Source organism: Heterodontus francisci, chromosome 38 (genome assembly GCF_036365525.1).
Source record: "Heterodontus francisci isolate sHetFra1 chromosome 38, sHetFra1.hap1, whole genome shotgun sequence".
Taxonomy (NCBI): domain Eukaryota; kingdom Metazoa; phylum Chordata; class Chondrichthyes; order Heterodontiformes; family Heterodontidae; genus Heterodontus; species Heterodontus francisci.
In genome coordinates this window covers 27,045,115-27,058,335 of record NC_090408.1, presented here as the reverse complement: position 1 = coordinate 27,058,335, position 13,221 = coordinate 27,045,115, and the positions used below count along the sequence as shown (strand labels likewise).

The 13,221-nt window shown below is 39.0% G+C and overlaps 1 protein-coding gene across 3 annotated transcripts in view; it reads left to right on the top strand.

Moving 5' to 3' along the window:
* Positions 1-7,206, top strand: part of cops2 (COP9 signalosome subunit 2) — a 35,677-nt gene extending 28,471 nt beyond the window's left edge. For all 3 annotated transcript variants that reach the window (XM_068017940.1, XM_068017938.1, XM_068017939.1), the window contains 3 exons: positions 3,280-3,362; positions 4,793-4,851; positions 5,180-7,206. In XM_068017940.1, the coding sequence (XP_067874041.1) occupies positions 3,280-3,362; positions 4,793-4,851; positions 5,180-5,324 (287 nt within the window). In that variant the 3' untranslated portion in view covers positions 5,325-7,206. The remainder of the gene's footprint in view (positions 1-3,279; positions 3,363-4,792; positions 4,852-5,179) is intronic.
* The last annotated feature ends 6,015 nt before the right edge of the window (positions 7,207-13,221 follow it).

The following is a 13,221-nucleotide window of genomic DNA, read 5'->3' as shown; positions in this document are numbered from 1 at the left end:
AATAAGCCAAGCATTATCTTTGCCTTATAAGATGAGAAACAAGAGGTTTTGGCAGAGGAAAACAAGGTCCAATATTAGTTGATGTGATCCAGACAGATCTGGCGATATATGAGTAAAATAATTGTGTGCCAGCTTTACTCAAGTCTCTGTCCCTTGGACTTGATGGGGCTAATATGGATTTTCTGAAGCTTCATGCCATTTTAAGTGGTTGAAACCCTACTTCAGGGCTGTTATCGGCACACATCTGTAAAGGCGTTTTCCATCGTTGTTTGGTCACATTTGCTGCTACACTTTTGGAAGGGAGGTGCACATCCTTTCATAATGATGATGCCCCTTTCCTACCTTCAAAGAAAAATACTATGTTTCCTGTACAAGTCTTATAAAGAAGCAGTTGATGATTGCACTGCAAAATTGAAGATTGTTCCATGGCAGCTGGGCCAGTCTCCACTTCATGCCCAAGTGAATGAGGTTCAGTGAAGAGTGCAGGAGAGCATGCCAGGAGCAGCACCAGCCATACCTAAAAATGAGGTGCCAACCCGGTGAAGCTACAACGCGGGACGACTGTATGCCAAACAATGGAAATAGCATGCAATAGACAGAGCTAAGCAATTCCACAACCAACGGATCAGATCAAAGCTCTACAGTCCTGCCACATCCAGTCGTGAATGGTGGTGGACAATTAAACAACTAACTGGAGGAGGAGGCTCCACAAATCCTCAATGATGGGAGAGCCCAGCACATCAGTGCAAAAGAAAAGGCTGAAGTATTTGCACCCATCTTCAGCCAGCAGCACCAAGTGGATGATCCATCTCGGCCTCGTCCTGAGGTTCCCAGCATCACAGATGCCAGTCTTCAGCCAATCCGATTCACTCCACGTGATATCAAGAAACAGCTGAAGGCACTGGATACAGAAAAGGCTATGGATCCTGACAACATCCCGGCTATAGTACTGAAAACTTGGGCAGCAGAGCTATCCGCACCCCCGAGCCAAGCTGTTGTAGTACAGCTGTAACACTGGCATTTACCCAACAATGTGGAAAATTGCCCAGATATGTCCCAGCCACAAAAAGCAGGATAAATCCAACCCAGCCAATTATTGCCCATCCGTCTACTCTCCGCTATCAGCAAAGTGATGGAAGGTGTCATCAACAGTGCTTTCAAGCGCAACTTGCTTACCGATGCTCAGTTTGGGTCCACCAGGGCCACTCCGTTCCTGTCCTCATTACAGCCCAGGTCCAAACATGGACACGAGCTGAACTTGAGGTGAAATGAACGTGATTGCCTGGATATCAAGTCAGCATTTGACTGAGTGTGGCCCTAGCCAAACTGAAGTTAGTTGGAATCAAGGGAAAAACTCTCCACTGGTTGGAGTCACACCTAGCACAAAGGAAGATGGTTGTGGTTGTTGGAAGCCAATCATCTTAGTCTCAGGACATTGCTGCAGGAGTTCCTTGGGGTTGTGTCCTAGGCCCAACCATCTTCAGCTGCTTCATGATTGTCAGTACCATTCACAATTCCTCATACTGAAGCAGTCCCTGATCAGCAAGACCTGGACAATATTCAGGCTTGGGCTGATAACTGACAAGTAACATTCACGCCACACAAGTGTCAGGCAATGACGATCTCCAATAAGAGAGAATTTAACCGTCTTCCCTTGACATTCAATGGCATTACCATTGCTGAATTCCACACTATCAACATCCTGGGGGTTACCATTGACCAGAAACTGAACTGGAGCAGCCACATAAATACTGTGATGACAAGAACAGATCAAAGGCTGGAAATTCTACGGCAAATAACTCACCTCCTGACTCCCCAAAGTCTGTCCACCATTTACAAGGCACAGGTCAGGAGTGTGATAGAATACTCTCCACTTGCCTGGATGAGTGCGGCTCCAACAACAATCAAAAAGCTCAACACCATGCAGGACAAAGCAGCCCGCTTGATCGTCACCCCATCCACCACCTTCAACGTTCACTCCCTCTACCACCGATGCACAGTGGCAGCAGTGTGTACCATCTACAAGATGCACTGCAGGAACTCACTATGCCTCTTTCAACAGCACCTTCCAAACCCATGACCTCTTCCACCTAGAAGAGCACATATAGCAGATGCGTGGGAACGCCACCATCTGCAAACTCCTCTCCAAATCTCACACCAGCCTGACTTAGAAATGTATCGCCATTCCTTCACTGTCACTGGGTCAAAATCCTGGAGCTCTCAAACACCCGCCCCCCCCCCCAAAAAAAGTGCTGTGTGTGTACCCGCACTGGATGGACTGCAGCGGTTCGTGAAGGTAGCTCACCACCACCTTCTCAAGGGCAATTAGGGATGGCCAACAAATCCTGGCCTTGCCAGCGATGTTCCTATCCCATGAAAGAATTTTTAAAAATGGAACTTATGATCACAATTCTTGCTGATTACACCAGGAATTAAGTGCCCAGGCACTTGAGAAATAAACAGAAGTTCACACATCATGAACAATTTATGTTTCATTGTGTTTTAAATTTAAGCTTTTCTAATTCTCCTATAGCTAAATTAGTTAATGCACTTCTATATGGAACTGAGCCTCATAGGCTAAGATGATCCAATGTTTGGTCCTAGTTTTTGCTCAGTCAGATCAGCAATGCGGGTGTTAAAATTAGTCTCAATATCACAGGAATAATAACCAAAAATGCTGGAAATACAGCAGTAACGACGGGTTATCAAATCTGAATTGTTAACCCTACCTTCCTCTCTCCACAAATGTTGCCTGACCTGCTGAGTGCATCCAGTATTTTCTGTTTTTATTTCTGATTTCCAGCATTTGCAGTTTCTTGTTTTATTCAACATCCCAGAGCTAGCAAGGGGAATTTTTCTTTTCTGATCAGTGCACCATATGACTACTGGATTTAACGTATACACTTTATTTTTGGTTCCTTGTTTTGCAGCACTTGCCCACTATATCTGCCATCTATTTGCCCAGCAGTCTTGTAAAACCCAAATTTTATTTTTGTATTAAAATCATATACATGCAGAGAACTTACTCTTAAATGTGTGAAAATATAGTCTAGAATATGTATTATCCAGAACAAAGGCATATGATAAAATGCAGCCATTTTGTTAACTATAATAAATTATAACATTATACAGTGTAACATGGAGCTCAGAGGCCAATGTCCAATAGCCTGTTGGCTGTTAATAGTGAGACTGTACTTCCCAAATAAGTGCAATTGCTAATGTGTTTTCTTCCTTTTAACACTTGGGACTGTTCTGTGATAATGGATTTTTTTTCCACAGAGCTATTGAGGAACATCAGAACTCAAGTCCTGATAAAATTAATAAAGCCTTACACTAGGATACATATACCATTTATTTCAAAGGTGAGATCACATTTTACTGTTAATATTGTTCACTTTAATTCACCTGGGGCTCATTTAAATGGAGGGCGCGGAACGGCTTCCCCCGATGACGTAGTGGGGCGGCCGCCTCATCCCCAGCAATGGCGTCCAGCGTCGTCGCACAAGCTTCAAGCCCTTCAGGAGAAATTTAAATATTTAAAGGTGGCAGTGTCATAAAGTCAATTAAAGTTTAATTTAACTTTGAATCCCCTCTCCCACCCCCCCACTGAGTCCTCAATACATAAATTGGCCTATTCCACCCCCCCCCCCCCGCCCTCAAGAAAAACACTTCAAGATTCCAAACTTCCCGCCCCCACCCACCCCAAACTTCAGTATCTTTGACTGTCAACCCCTTTCCACCATGCCCACAACCAATAGGAATAGTTTTTCCCACTCTTTTCTCCCCCCTGACCCTGATAATTTTATTCCTCCCCCCACTCCCCACCAGTGTCTCGCCTCGGAATTCCAACAGAGTTCCGAAGGCGCACGAGTTGCAGCCAGTTGAGCGTAAAATTGGCATGGGATGGCTGCCAGCAGAAAGTAAGTTCATTTGCATGTTAATGTATCTGATTTCAATATTTTAATGAAGGCCCCCCCCCCCCCCCTGCCACTAATATCCGGTGGGGCCATCTCGGCGTCATGGGTTGCGACGGGCTGCTCCCGCTAGCATTTTATGGGCCTCCCCACCACGACCCACGGCGTTAAGGGGCTGGTAAAATTCGGCCTCCAGAGTTGAATATTTTCAGATTTGGCATTCCATCATTCATATTTCAATCTTTGAGCTAATCATCCCTGGTAAGAAGTAGTTGAACTATGGCCTTTTATTAGACCAGTATAAATTTTTTGCTAGTCAATTTAAAATAAATGGGTGCTAAACAAAGTTAAAGCATCTATATGGAGACTGGAAGTTTGATGTCTAATTTTGTAATTGGCCAACTGGACAATTGAGTGATGACGAGACTACAAAGATCACCCTTTCTATTTAGAATGTGCCGGCTGATCTTGAAGCAGCATTAATGGCAGCACTGGAAAGTATTTGGATCATCCCTTATTCTCTGGTCATAGAGCAGCTTTGGGAGAGGGTGTTAAAATGTTTACATGCTCTCTGAATTGGAGTCCTCATGGCTATTAACAGGATAAAAAAATGAGTTGAATGAGTATCTGCTCATATTCACTCAACCTTTATTGCCCTGTTTGACTCTTCACACTTTTCACTTATTTTATTCACTTCCAGCGTTGCTGCTTTCAGTGAATTCTACAGTCCTTGTGTGCTTTACATTTGCTCATGTATGAATTACACTTGATTGATCAGAGAATTGCATCTTTAGTGATGTCCAATTTATTTTCATTGGCAAGTTTTAACATTTTCTATAATCCCGTATTCCCTTTTATCAATCCTGTTTTTGCCCCAGGAGTTGAACATAGATGTAGCTGATGTAGAGAGCTTGTTGGTGCAGTGCATATTGGACAAGTAAGTACTATTTTTGGAGATAATGTCTATTTTATTTGAATTTTCTTGAGCAAGTTGTGAAAGACTGCTATGGCAGTCTATCAGTTACAGCAAGAACGTGATAATGTTTTCTCTGTTTTCAAATTGGTAACATTTTATTTACACCTATGTTAAGCATTGATTGCCTGGAAATTAACATGTTCATTAAATGATGCATAATTGTTCAAATTAATTTATTTATTAACTTGCAATTTTAACATTCTACATACAACGATCAATAAATAAGTTATCTGTAATCTTGAAAATGTTCAATTCAATCTACTGAAAAAGTGTAAAACTTTATTTCTAGTACTATTCATGGCCGGATCGATCAAGTCAACCAACTGCTTGAATTGGATCATCAGAAAAGAGGCGGGGCTCGGTACTCTGCATTAGATAAATGGACCAATCAGCTTAATACACTCAACCAAGCAGTTGTCAGCAAATTGGCTTGATACAATTTAGGCTTCTACAATAATACAATAAGGAAAATATGCAGTGATGTAAACCTTAAAAACTGAGAATGGCTGAACTGCTGTTGGTTGGCCCTGAAAACTACCAGAGATATGGCAGAAGTGCTTTTTGATCAACTGGTTTGTGTTCTGTTGCTGCATTTGTCCCAAGACACAGCTTTAATCTGAAGAAAACCAAACTGCTACAGGATTTGTGGTATATTGACAATGTGCCCTCCATCATATGGGAAATGACAGTCAGAGAGCTGTTTGTGTCAAAATTTAAAAACAGACTCTTCACTTTGGTGACATCTAAATATTTTAGCAGTAGAAAACCTCTCACTGAAATGTTAAACAAAATCTGCAATAATTTGAAACGTGTACCAGTTTTTGAAGATTCATTCTTTCATGTACGATTTGGCATGGTTGCGTCATTCTGCAAAATGTTTTGTCAACTTCCAAATTATGTGGCCCATGAGTTCTCTGTACCTGCAGTGTAGTAAAACTTTAGACAGGAACCTTCATCTGTGGCACACTGTCACATTAGGTTTGAAGCAGCAAAATAAAATACAGCTCAAAAATTGGAAATGCTGTAATTTTGGAGTGCTTCCATTTGTTTTTTGTTCTTTCTCAACAATTCAAATGAAAACATGCACATGTTCCACCTCTTTGGCCCCAGTAGATCTGCTGCACATACTTTGAAAAATAGTGTTTATTCAGACAAGTCAGCAATTCAATTGGTTTCTCAACAGAAAAAAAGCTTTTAAGTTTACAATTTTTGACTACTTTCAATGTAATATGTTAACTAGCCTAGTGCACAGAACTGAAAGCACATCATTTGATAGTTTATACTCTTACAATGCCAAACGTATGGGTGTTGTGTGCCATAGTACACGCTCAACCTTTGCTAAGCTTTAATTGGCTGAAGCTATTTAACTGCAATTATTCTTGAGGTTGCTACCTGTGTGAATAGTCAAAATACAGCACTTTGATTTTGGAATTTGAGTATGGCTTTTTTTAATTTGTCTTATTACTGATAAATCATAAAAATAAACTAGTTATCACAAACTTCCAGTACTCAACATTTTCCCCCGAATTTCATGGTCGGATCTTAAATTCTTCTGTTTCCTAGTTAACATTCTTGCCTGTGGTGTCAGGTTAAAAAATAATTCTTACTGATCTTAACGTGCCCATTTGTTCCTTGGTTGTGTGTCTTGCATGAAAAACGAGCTTAATTTTTTATATTCACATTTGAAGTTTTCATTTTTAATTCCTTTCCTGAACATTTCTCTATTTCCATTGCATGCTTTGACCAATTTAAAATTTGGGGTCCTTTTCAAAAGCAAGGTTTAACTCTTATGTTGAACAGTGCTAAGCATGATGTATGCTGCTGTTAATTTTGTTTATGCAATTAGCATTCCTGTTCTAATGATTTGACAGAAGATAAATGTAAATGATTATAAATTCAGAGTTTATATATGATGTGGTAAAGTTGCAAATGAATTTATTATACTTAATGTATTTCGGAAGATGCTTGAAAGTGAACTTTCTATAAAGACAGCAGAGTACTGATCTGGAACTATCTAAGCATTCCAGATGTAGGTCACTACGTTTATATTTTGTATTTAAAAGTTTTAATTTATAGTTTGCAACAAAAAGGAATATGCCCAAGCTGAAAGTTTTTCTAATCTTTTCAGCAACATTAAAATTTATAATTTTATATTGAATGTTTAGCTTTGTATTAATATTCCAGCTAAATAACAGTTTTTTTTACACGAAGTATCAGGGTAGTGGTATGCTGTGGACTCGACCACAAGAAACTGAATTTAATCTCCCACAATTTTATTTTAAAACCTTGATTTTCATTAAATCAAAGTCACAAGAATGGGTTTTGTTACCTTTTTGCCTTTTGCAAGCTTTGCTTATTTTTAGGTGAGAACCAGAATTTGCAAAATCAAAGCAAAAAGTTACAGCAACTGGCATCTTTGAAATAGATGGGCATGCAGTCAAGAACTTACAAATCTGGAAACGATCAGCCAACCTATCAGTTACTCCAGAAGAAAGACTGAAATGTTTCATCCTGCCTTCAGTTCTGCTCCCAACTCTCTCTGAACAGAGTGCTTATCTATGATTTCATGGGCAAGTTTTGAGTGAAAAGCCTCAAGACCTACACCTTGTTCCACATCTTGGCAGAGCAGCATATATGATTAGTCTAGAACAATCCATAAATCCAGCCTTTTTAGTGTAGAAGCGTAACATTTGTTTTGCTAATGCCTCATTTTTTGATAGTGCACCATTTTCTGCTTTGAAAAATGACCAAAAAAATATAGGTTTTGGGTAGCTTGCAGGGTAAATTTATGGCTGATTCAACAGTAAGTAGTTCTTTCAGCTTTGTCCGGGAAAGGAAAGTGAAAATTTTTTTAGGAAAATCTTACTAAGAAAAATGGCAGAAAGCATCTGATTGTAATGTAATACTACACAGGGCTTCTGTTTTAATGCATGGCACTTGAAACAAGGATTTGTCATTTTTTTGTTCTTAAGTAAATTGTATTTCTCACCCATACAAGCAAGAATGAAGGAAAAGAGGGAACTTTAGTTTATAATACTTTTGTCAGTTTTATGTGCATAAACTTGTTACAGTTAGACATGATAAATAAATATTTTCTATTCCTCAATCAGTAAGTTTCTTGAAACTTTGAGATCAAGCATTCATAGATTTATTAAGAATACAGTACATGCAATATCATGGATTTGTCAGAACCATCTTTGAAGTGTATTACACATGACAAAAAAAAAACAGAGCTCAGTATTTCGGGCTTGATATATCCAAATGTTCATTGCGAACTACCACTTTTTATACATTACTCTCGCCCTGGCTACAAACAATTTTTACGTTTCTCCATTGCATAGTTACATCAGAAGATGTTTTTGATATGCATCATTCAAAACTGGGGTGTTAAACTTGGTGCCCTGGCCAATATTTATCCCTCCATCAACATCACAAAAATAGATCATCTGGTCATTATCACATTGCTATTTGTGGGAGCTTGCCGTATGCAAATTGGCTGCTGTGTTTACAACAGTGCCTACACTTCAAAAGTACTTCATTGGCTGTAAAGTGCTTTGGCATATTCTGTGGTCATGAAAGGTGCTATATAAATGCAAATTTTTCTTTCACTGATTTTGATTATGTTCTGCCCACGCAGCCACAAATCTACTGCAATGTGACATGAGTAAAAATAACTCCACCTTCAAAACACCTTTCTAACTCCTCTCTTGACTACACAAAGCACACACACTTTTCCAGTTCCAGGCTGTGGTCTTTCTAGGGCATGTGCTTTTTTAAAGCAAAGTTTCAAGGCCTCGTTTCTAATAAATAAAATCTCTCTCTCTTTTGGTAAGGAGATATTTTCTGCCTATCCTGACTGTGCTGCTGTAGTTAGAAACTCTTTCTTGCCCATGTGTCCTGTTAACCACTTGCTTAATGAGAAAAGTTGCTATCTTAGAATTGCTGTACATTTGTAATTAGTTTAAGATAGTACAATTTAAGAATCATATTTACCTACTTAAAGACTAAAAGCTAATATAAAGAATGAAATAGCAGTATTGTATTAGAATACATAGTCTAATTAAGTCTTTCCTTACATTGCCTGCATTGGTTTAAAAAAAGGATTTATCAGCTTTCAGCAGTCTCTTCCTTTCAAGTGCCAAGCTTTAATTTAAATGGAGATGCACTGCTTCTTCGTATTTTATGTGAAGTGCCTCTAATATTTCATCAGATTTTAGATCAACTTCAGTGTTTTACACTCAATTACTCCAATTCGCAAATGTTTTTATGCATGTTTCATTGATAATTTTAATTAAATTTATATCTACACAATTATCACTCATCATTTTAGAGCTTATTTTCTTTTCTATAAATAGTAAATGAAATGTGAAAGAACACAACACTGACCATTGAAATCAAGCATGCCTAAGAAAACCAATATTTTTGTAATCTGTCATTCAGATGCAAGATCGATAACCAAGTACTTTGTGAGCCCATGGTCAGCCATGTAAAAAGACATGGAAGAATTGGGAAAAGCTAACCCTTAAAAGCAATGAAGATGGATTTATTTGCCTACAATGAATAAGAGAACTGAGAACATGTAGATTCAGGAATCCTTTCTGCTCGCTGTAAAGGTTCTGTATGAAATGAGTTTGGCCAGTTTCAGTTCAGTTCACAAAACTGTCCTTAAACACTCATTCAGAAGTTTCGAATAATTTGGTGCTGCACATTTGAAGTTGTGTTGAAGGTTATATGGTGGCAAAGTACAGCCTTATCCTGAACCAATCCTATTGTATGACTAATCTGAAGTATTTGCAGACAGTGGGAGCCTGAAATGAGAATGTTCTAGACCTGGTCCTAATACTCAAAAATATTAGAAGTAAAATAATGTTGCATGTGGTAAAGGATTTGATTGAAGCAGTCAAATCAATCCTGACTGCAGAAAATACAGCAATTGTGTTTTTCAAAAGTGTGTGATACAGACTGCAGGATTGAAAAAAAAATGTTAAAGCTGTTATTCATTTTATGAAGGCATCAAGATGAAAGAGCTGATGAACCAATGATGGGAAATAATTTAAGCCACAAATAGTATTAGTTATTACTTGTGGCAGAGGTTCCTAAACTATTTTTGCTGAGCCCCACTTTGAAGTTTCATGCCTCATATTACCTCCTTTCCATCCCCCAACCAACTTTTCAGAAGCCATGGGGGTGAAATTAACATTCTGCAGTAACAAAAAATGGGCAATTGTGAATTAATCGCCTATTTTACACCATTTTCTATTGAAGTCAATGGACAGGGTGTAAAATGGGCTGTCAATTTGCAATGAACCCATTTCACTATCGGTAAAGATTAATTTCACCCCCGCCCCCTATTTTTTTGTAAAAAATAGGATTTCATTTTCTTGGCTACTTGTATATTCCTTAAGGCATAAAGCAACATTAGTAGCACAATGCTAGTACAATGCAGCTGAATAAACATAAAACCTAAAAGAACACTTGATGACCCACCCTTTCCTCAGTGACTAGGATGAGCCTTTTTGTTATCGCACAATTTGTGGAACCTTGGTCTCTAAATTCAAACTGCTTTCAAGCTGTGTTTGCTGGCCTACGTTGGCTTCTGGTTCAGCAATGCCTCAATTTTAAAATTCTCATCCTTGTTTTCAACTTGCTTCCTGGCCTTGTCCCTCCATTCTCTGGGAAACTTCCTGCAGCCCGACAACCCTTGGAGATCTCTACACTCCTCCAATTCTGGCCCCTTGCTCATACCTGATTTTTATCGCTCCACCATCAGCCGTTGTGCCTTCAGCTGTTTTGGCCTTAAACTCTGGAATTCCCACCCTAACCTATCCATCTCTCTATCTCTCCTCCTTTAAGATGGTCCTTCAAACCTGCTTGTTGACCAAGATTTTGTCTTGCATGGCGTGACTCTATAACAACAATGTTTGGGAAAGCCTATTTTTTGGGCATGAAGAAAATGTTACACTTGTAAATGTGTCAGTCAAGTAGCCCAGAAGGCCTGGAAATTTGAGGAAATTGTGCCAAAGTGATGATTTAGAGTCGTTCAAAAACACGAGATGAAATTAGCTTTAAGTAATGCAGACTAACTAAATCGTGCTAGGCAGTAATTATGTTGGGTCCCCTGCTGATGCATGCAGCCAGTGAACAGCAAGGGGGAGTGCTGGTTGCATGCAGAAATCATTATACAGAGCAGGCAGCACAGTGTTGGCATGCTGCCTGGATTCCACTAATCAGTGCAGGTTAATTGCACATCATGATCTCTGTGCCTGTTGTCAGGGGCTATCTGGCTTAACACCCAGAATGTTTTGAGAACCAGGAATTGAATAAAAGTTATTTAAAGGATTACTAACATGAGTGATAGAAAGTACACTCTCCATGGTCAAATGTTCCTGTGCTTTTTCCATCTTTCAAGGATGCATATATATAATTTAGCAAAATTCAACATTTTATGCACTCCAAATTAAAATTGGACTTGACCTCACGGTCCCAGGAGTAAAAGGATTGTGGTAAAACCTCTCTGAATTACCCAGCTGTGGCTTGCACCCTCTACCAAACAACCAATGCATTTGTACAAATGATCGGCCAATCTTTATTATTCTTCTGGAAGTATTGTCATAATAAACATATTTGTCATATTTTCCTTTATATTTGCAATATTACCTTAACTTATTCACACAATTTTAATCAACAGCAATATAAGATGCCTTTGTATAAATGGTGTAACAGGAATGAATGTTGTGTTTTACCATTTAGTATCACTTATTTAGAAGGAAATTTGCTCAAAAGGGTATCAAATCTTACTTCTTCCAAAGTTTTGTTATAATACAAAAAACTTTTGCCTTTTGCTGTGTGTTACAACCACAGCGGGAGCAACGCACTGTCAATTCAGGCCCGTCACTCCACAGGTCGCAGCATATTATTAAGCTTTCACACCCAATCGGAAAACAGCCAAATTAAACACTCTAGTAACCCCAGAATGAAACAGACCAAACCAGGTATCTTTAGACAACAAATTAACTATTGATTTTAAAAAACAAAATCTTAAACACTATTAAGATAAACCTAAGTCTAAAGACCTTATAACTTCTTATTTTAATCTAACTCCCCCATTCTCACACACACTCAAAAATAAGATAGTTAACCAGTTTTAAAAGAGGAGTTTTTTAAAAATTAGCTGTCTCTTAAGAATAAAGAAAATAGGTAAGTTTTATTAGATTACATTCCTGGTGGATGAGGTATTCTAAAGTGGAAATAGTCAAAGGCCACTCGAAGTCCTCAGGTGAATTTGATGAAAATAGTCCTTCAGTAGATAGGCATTCAACTCTTCGGCTGCAGTAGGCATTAAACAGTTCTTTGAACGATGAGCGCAGCAATACAAACCGTTTCTTGAAAAAGAAGGCTTTTCTCCTTTATTCAGGGAATTAACCTGGCTTTTAGCTCCTTGTAGAATTTCTGCTGAGAGGAAATAGCTTTCTTCTCTTCAGTACATTATGCTGGAAAGTCTCTCAAAACTAACTGGCTTCAGCTGGTTTCTGCCAGTTCCACACACAGCCAAGTGGAAACATTACCATGTGACCTCTCTCCTGCTGTTGCCCAGGGTAAGAAAAATGCATCTGTGGCACACTGTCTCTCCAGAACTTTCCCTTAAAGGTGCACTGTTTTTAACAGAGTCTTAAAGGCACATACACTGTTTTTAATCCGAGGAGAAAAAATAATTACAGGTCCGTGACATGTGTTTTCCCTTTTATAATGTTCTTACTTTATTCCTATGGGACATTGACATTAAGAAAGTTCTGAGGGTCATATTTTCAAACCACTCTTCAACAACATTGAATTTATATCGCGCCTTTAATTTAATAAGATGTCCCAAGGCGCTTCACAGGAACGTTGTAATACAAAGTTTTGACACCAAGCGACATAATGAGGGCAGATAACCAAAAGCTTGGTCAAGGAGGTAGGTTTTAAAGAGTATCTTAAAGGAGAAAAGTGATATAGAGAGTTTGAGAGGCTTAGGCAGAGAATTAAAGAGCTTAGGCTCTTGGCAGCTGAAGGCACAGCCACTGATGGTGGAGTGATTAAAATTGGGGATGCTCAAGGGACCAGAATTACATAAGCGCAGATATCTCGGGGGTTCAGGCTGCTGGAGGAAATTACAGAAATAAGCAGGGGTGAAGCTATGGAGGGATTTGAAAATGGATGAGAATTTTAAAATTGAGGCATTGCTTAACTGGGAGCCAATGTAGGTCAGCAAGCACAGGGGTGTTGGGTGAACAGGATGTGGTGCAAGTTAGGACACAGGCAGCAGAGTTTTGGATGATCACGTGTCTATGGAAG